Below are 7,271 nucleotides of genomic sequence, written 5' to 3'. Positions count from 1 at the left end.
TGTTATTGCCTTGCAATTGGATCAGCTCGATGGTTTTGTTACATAGTTAGTTAACAGCAGAGAGAGAATATTGCTGCCCTACAGGGAGTCCCATGCTGCTGATAAAATGTAATTAGCTCTAACGTGAAAAGTAAAAACACAGCTTACCTGAAATGCACATTTCCTTTTTCTTACCCATGGAGCCCTGTAATTCTGAGGGCGTCACTTTTTATTTAAGGAAAAAATATTTATTTAATATTTGCAAAAATTGAAGCTCCCCCCCCCCAATGAAAACATGTCGTGAGGTTTTACGGATCTGTTCCAGGGAGGGAACCCTGAATAATAAAGCTCGTTTTTAGAGATTTCCCCTGAATAATAAAGCTGGTTTTTAGAGAGAAGTTGTTTAGTTTATTTTAATAACGTTATCGATCATTTTCATATCTGAAGTTACTTGAAAGTCGATGATAAAGAGCACGAAACTGGTGATCATTTGCATTGGGCAAATCGTTCATAAATCAGAAGAATTAAGAGTGAAATTAGAACTTTCCACCCGGCTGTGCATGAAAACAGACCCGAATGTGAGCAGAATCAATTTACACGAATGAACCTGTGATGTATGGATTTATTATGGGGCGACTTAAATGAAGATTGATGATCGTCCGTGCGTTGTGGTAGCACAGATTGGCAAGACTAATTAATTCTGTTTTGTTTCATTGGTGAATAATGTAACACATTTCAGCCTAGTTAACTGGGGGAAAATGAAGATAAATGAATGATTTCTTTCAATGGTTTCTAAATGCTTCTCAAATCCAAGCACAGGTATGGAGCCATCATGATTAAACAGGAGGCTCAAAATGACTCATCCCCCCCCCCCCAGTGATTGATGCTGTCAATAAAACTTTGTTGACGACTGTTGTGAGAACAGCATGTCCTTCATGTGTTTCAAATTGTAATTTGCAATTTAGATAAGTGTTAATGTAAAAGAACTAACGTAACACGAGTTGGGAGAAGCCCCTTCAACTCACAGGATTTCTGCTTGGCACGTGGTCTTTTCCTCACCTGATATTAGTTAAGCCACTGTGACTGTGGGAACATCCTCCAAATTTTATATCACACTGTGACCGAGTTCCCCCTCAGAAGATTCCCTGGATCCCTGCATGAAATACAATCATCTTTAGGGCACTGCTGTCCAATGGGTAAATCAGCAAGATGTCCAGCCAAGGCTTTAGCCACCCCAGTAACTGCTCAGGCATAATTTCATACTATTCATTGTTTTATTCATCCCTCCTACGGTGTGTTTTTAAAATAATTCGCTGCTCCGACGTTTAATATTATGACACATATTTTACGTGCTATTTCTGTGGATTTTGATATGTTCTGTATTCTGTTACACTATACCAGGGGTAGGCAACCTTGGCTCTTTTATGACTCGTGGACTTCAACTCCCAGAATTCCTGAGCCAGCCACGCTGAGGGGAAAGGGAGAGGTTTCCAAGCTGAGCCATGCTGGCTCAGGAATTTTGGGAGCTGAAGTCCACGAGTCTTAAAGTTGCCAAGGTTGAGGACCCCAATATAGGGCAGGGGTGGGGAACCTTGGTTCTTTTATTATTATTATTTTTTTATTATTATTAAATTCAATTTATATCCCGCCCTTCTCCTTGCGGACTCAGGGCGGCTGACAATCGATTAAAATACACAAATAACAATTACAAAATTAAAATTAATTAAAAAGAAATATTTAAACGTAGTCCAATTAAAATATAATTAAAACCCCTCTAAAAATTACCTTAGGCCAGTCCTGCAAGCTGGAATAACCAAGTCTTAAGGGCGCGGCGGAAGGAAGGGAGATCAGGGATGACCCTGATCTCTGGGGGCAGTTCATTCCAGAGGGTGGGAGCTCCCACAGAGAAGGCCCTCCCCCTTGGGGTCGCCAGCCGGCACTGTCTGGCCAACGGCACCCTGAGGAGACCCACTCTGTGTGAGCGTACTGGTCGATGGGAGGTAATCTGCGGCAGGAGGCGGTCTCGAAGGTATCCGGGTCCGATATGACTCGTGGACTTCATCTCCCAGAATTCCTGAGCCAGCATGGTTCAGCTTGGAAACCTCTCCCTTTCCCCTCAGCGTGGCTGGCTCAGGAATTCTGGGAGTTGAAGTCCACGAGTCATAAAAGAGCCGAGGTAGCCTACCCCTGCACTATACAAAATGATACATGTAGAGGTAGTTCTCGACTTACAACAGTTCATTTAGTGGACGTTCGAAGTTACAACAGCACTGGAAAAAGTGACTTGGGACCATTTTTCATACTTATGACCATTTCAGCATCTCTGTAGTCATGTGATCAAAATTCAGACACTTGGCAGCTGACCCATGTTTATGACGGTGGCCGTGTCCCGGGGTCCCGTGATCCCCTTTTGCAAACTTCTGACAAGCTAAGTCAATGGGGAAGCCAGATTCACTTAACAACCGAGTTACTAACTTAACACCTGCGTGATTCACTTAACAACTGTGGCAAGGAAGGTCGTAAAATACAATCGTTGCATCCCTTCCTGAGATAATGTATTGAAAGATTACATTCTGGAATCCTTATTTATTTATTTCGTGTATGGAAACCTAACATTTTTTTTGTATGAAGCAAGGACATTTTTGGAAAATGGAGTCCAAAGATCTGCATAGCCCAGCCTCATCGGAAATAAAATGTGGTTTTCTTTCCCTATCTTTTTACGAAAGCCAGTCCTTTAAAAATTAAGCAGCCAATTGGTATAATTTTCGAAAGTAATAGAACCTATTTCAATATAGATGTAGGAATTTAGTAGCTATTAGAAAAAAAATAAGCTTTTTATTGACAATTAACCAGTGGAACAACCTGCCTCCAGAAGCGGTGAATGCTCCAACTGGAAGTTTTTAAGAAGAGACTGGACAGCCATTTGTCCGAAATGGTATAGGGTTTCCTTCCTGAGCAGGGGGTTGGACTAGAAGACCTCCAAGGTCCCTTCCTACTTTATTATTATTATTATTATTATTATTATTATTACTTCCTACCTTAACTTTATTTCTTTAAAGTAAAATATAATCTAATATTTAGTTTCTTTAAAATATTTACATATTTATATAGCTGCCCATTTTTCAACCAACTCTGGGTGGCTCCCAGTGAAAGATTAAAACATATTTTAGTTGATTTTAGGGAGATTAAATAAGTTCACTGAAATGGACTTTTAACCAATTGTGCCCGCTTGAGAAAAAAAAAACCCATTTTTCTTAGGAAAATGTAATTTGAGGAACTCTTAGAGAAAGCTTGTATTGGTAAATATACTTTGAGTAGTAGAAACAGAACCTTCAAATTATTATTTTTGTGTAACGATCATCTTTTTTTTGCTTACAGGTTTTGGATAAAGCAGAACAGCTGCGCGAGCTGGAAGGAAATATTCTGCCAGCTTTTCTTAGACTGCAAGAATTGGTAAAGGAACTAGCCTCATGTCATTATTTAAGAATGAAATCTCCGGCATATCCTGACTGATTTAATGAGTATATTTCTAAAATTAAAAGTGGCAGGTCTAGGTGATCTGCCAATAAATTTTACAAAATTATTTTTGTGAATTTTTAATTAGCAGGACAATTTGAATGTGAAACAGCTTTTTTGCTAGCAAATTTGATCAATTGTGCGTCTTTGAGTTTAGCTACTGTTGTTTATTTTATTAACTTGTCTTCTGTGTTGCCATTTGTGATATATCAACAATTTGAAAAGTTATGCGGCTAAATTTACAGGATATTTTCTGAATACCCAAAGTAGCTGAGTGAACCAGCAATTTTGTTTGAACTTTTAGTTAGTTCACAACTTTTATTTCCCATAAGAAATGTTGCTCTTAAGATCAGTATAAATTTTGCAAAAATGGGAAAGAGAGAAAGAGAAAGACAACGTTCCTCCAGGCCTTCCTGTCCTCCGCCATCTTCTGGAGTCCATTGAAGCTCACGCCTGCTGCTTCAGTGACTCCATCCAGCCCCCTCCTTCTCTGTCGTCCCCTTCTTCTCTTGCCCTCCATCTTTCCCAGCATCAGGCTCTTCTCCAGGGAGTCCTTCCTTCTCATTAGGTGGCCAAAGTATTTGAGTTTCCACTTCAGGATCTGGCCTTCTCAAGAGCAGTCGGGGTTGATCTCCTCTAGGACCGACCGGTTGGATCGCCTTGCAGTCCAGGGGACTCGCAGGAGTCTTCTCCAGCACCAGAGTTCAAAGGCCTCCATTCTTTGGCGCTCATCCTTTCTTATGGTCCAACTTTCACATCCATACATTGCAACTGGGAAAACCATGGCCTTGACTAGACGTACTTTTGTTGGCAGGGTGATGTCTCTGCTTTTTAGTATGCTGTCTAGATTTGCCATAGCTTTCCTCCCCAGGAGCAAGCGTCTTTTAATTTCTTGGCTGCAGTCCCCAACTGCGGTGATCTTGGAGCCCAGGAAGATAAAATCTGTCACTCCCTCCATTGTTTAGTTATATTTTAATTTCTGTTTAAACATAGTTTCACCATCTGTACATTTTTATATGTTTTAACCTGTGATGGAAACTAACCAAGGAGAGAAGCAACCTAGAACTAAGGAGAAATATCCTGACAGTGAGGACAATCAATCAGTGGAACGACCTGCCTCCAGAAGTTGTGGCTGCTCCATCATTGCAGGCTTTTGAAAAGAGACTGGACAGCCACTTGTCTGAGATGGTATATGTCTTCCTGCCTGAGCAGGGGGTTGGACTAGAAGACCTCCAAGGTCCCTTCCAACTTTGCTATTCTGTTATTTTGAGTTGTGTAGATTTTTAAACGTCAATATGTTGTCTGAAGCGTTTTGAGGCTATAGATCAGCCCCTCTGACATTAATAAAAACCAGAATAAATCTCTTGGGGTACAGTAGATCTCTCGACTTACAAATATCGACACTTTTTCCTGGGGGAGAAAGCGTGAAACTGTTTCTCTTCCAATTACCTGGATCAAAAAAAGAGGGGAATAAAATCTAATCGATACAGGAAGGTCTTTAGATCAAAATTTTAATTCGTCACCGTTAATTTAAGGAGGCAGAATTTCGGTTAACAGCGAAGCTTCAGAGATCAGGAACGTGTGGGATTTTTGCTTTTTGCTCTCCTTCCGTCATCACCCCCTACATGAGTATTTCTCTTTTCTTTTTTTTCAACGCTTCGTTGCAGGGGTTATTTTTAGCATTCCTTTTGCATTAAAATAAAAATTTTAGACTGCACAAAAGCTAAAGTCAGGAGGAAGAATCCCTTATCTGTACCTGGCTTTTCCCTCATGAGGAAACGGCGCTAGCGGTATGGAACAGAATGTCAGTAGGAGCTCAAATTTTCGTTGAGGGATTTAACTCAGAAGCTCGTTTCCATTTTGCTCTGATGTTTCCTTCCATATTGTCATTCAATAGTCTATGTGCCTTTCTGATAACTTATAGTAACTCCTCATTATCTCATAGCTTCTAGCAAGAAGCTTTCCTTGAAAACTAGGCCCTGAATGTAAAAATAATATTAACGTTTTACTGTTGTAAAAGCATACTAGAGATGAATAAAATGCACATTATCACATAAGAGGAAAGCAGATTGGAAATAAAATAGTTATGGCTGCTTTGAGCCCGCCACAGTTTTAATGATTTAAGTATTATTATTTTTCAAATGCAATCAATTTATCCTCCCTAATAATTAGGATATGTTATCTTTGGGAATCACAAATGTCATAGTGCAGAAAAACAGAATCCTGAAACCTTTTTTTTTTTTAATGTGTTAGCCGCGGCTTGATTAAGCTATTTCAGGGCTTCTCACTATGCAAATAGCTTGAAGTAAAATGCTGAATCAGATTAATTTCTTTCCGCTTTTTGTTTTCTTGTCAAACCCGAACTCTTCTTTGATTAAACACATAACTACAAGGTTATTTTTATTTCCTCTCTCCTATCCCATCGCTCCCTTACAGACGGGGAGGAACGTGACTGTGGTTCTCCTTAGTGAAATTATATGGGAGCTTCTTCGTCCAAGCACGGGATGCCTTGAGCCGCTGCCTTTGTATTTTCCAGATTACAGCATAGGTAAGGACAAAATAAGTAAATGTACTGTGCATCACTTTATTAGTGTGTCTACCAAAGACGAATAATTGTAATGTCTAAATCTTATTTCTATGAACTAGACCAGGGATTGGCAACCTTAAATACTCAAAAAGCCACTTGGACCCGTTTCCCAGAGAAAAGAAAACACTGGGAGCCACAAAATGTGCGCACATATGCACGCGGGAGGGGGAGCTTAGCTGAAGAGTTTAATTAAAAAGAAATAGAGGCTGCTGTGCATGAGTTCTCTCTCTCTCCTCTCTCTCGCCCTCTTTGTCTCCCTCCCTCTCTCTCTTTCTCTCCCCCTCTCTCCGATCTTCTGCTCAGCTGGCAAGCTGGCTTCATGCTGTTCTCCGACAAGCTGACATACATTCTTATTGGGCTGGCTCTCTCCTGCCCTTGGTCTTCCAGTCCTCTTCCCCCACTCAGTGTGTTTGTGTGTGCGTGTGTGTGTGTGTGCGTGTGTGTGTGTGTGTGTGAGAGAGAGAGAGAGAGAGAGAGAGAGAGAGAAAGAGAGCGAGAGCTGCTTCCTGCTGAGACACAGCAAAGGCAGGAGCCCCACCCAATAAGCTTGTCAGCTTGTCCGAGAACAGCGTGAAGCCACTCTCTTTTTCACAGAGAGAGAGAGAGAGAGAAAGAGAGAGAGAGAGAGAGAAGGGAAGCGCAAGTGCCTCTCTCTCTCTCTCTCTCTCTCTCTCTCTCTCTCTCTCTCTCTCCAAATGGCGGAGGAGGCTGGGAGCCGCAGGAGAAGGCTGAAAGAGCCACATGCGGCTCCAGAGCCGCGGGTTGCCGTTCCGTGAACTAGACGCATGAGGCTCAGTCTTTAGGTGCTGGATAATGGAGATGGTTAGCAGCTAAGCCAGACACACACACACACATCTGTCAAGGGACTGTAGATAGTCCTCAACTTACAACAGTTTGTTTAGTGACCGTTCGAAGTTGCAACGGCACTGAAAAAAGCCTGACTTATGACCATTTTTCACAGTTACGAACTTTGCAGCATCCCCGTGATCCTGTGATCAAAATTCAGACGCTTGGCAACCGGTTCATAATTTATGACCGTGGCTGTGTCCCAAGGCCATGTGGTCCCCTTTTGTGACCTTCTGACCAGCAAAATCCATGGTGGGGGGGAATCCAGATTCACTTAACAACCGTGTCACTAACTTAGCAACTGCAGTGATCCACTTAACAACCAAGGCAAGAAAGGTCGTAA

General features: G+C 41.5%; 1 protein-coding gene across 1 annotated transcript in view; it reads left to right on the top strand.

Annotated features, from left to right (window-relative positions):
• Positions 1-7,271, top strand: part of LOC107297208 (origin recognition complex subunit 5) — an 83,690-nt gene that overhangs the window by 24,023 nt on the left and 52,396 nt on the right. Inside the window, exons 7-8 of the mRNA XM_015826566.1 lie at positions 3,358-3,432; positions 5,932-6,043. Of these exons, the coding sequence (XP_015682052.1) occupies positions 3,358-3,432; positions 5,932-6,043 (187 nt within the window). The remainder of the gene's footprint in view (positions 1-3,357; positions 3,433-5,931; positions 6,044-7,271) is intronic.

This window comes from Protobothrops mucrosquamatus, unplaced genomic scaffold (genome assembly GCF_001527695.2).
Source record: "Protobothrops mucrosquamatus isolate PMUCROS unplaced genomic scaffold, P.Mucros_1.0 scaffold3181, whole genome shotgun sequence".
Taxonomy (NCBI): Eukaryota; Metazoa; Chordata; class Lepidosauria; order Squamata; family Viperidae; genus Protobothrops; species Protobothrops mucrosquamatus.
The sequence above is the reverse complement of the archived record's forward strand: the minus strand, read 5'-3'. Positions and strand labels throughout refer to the sequence as shown.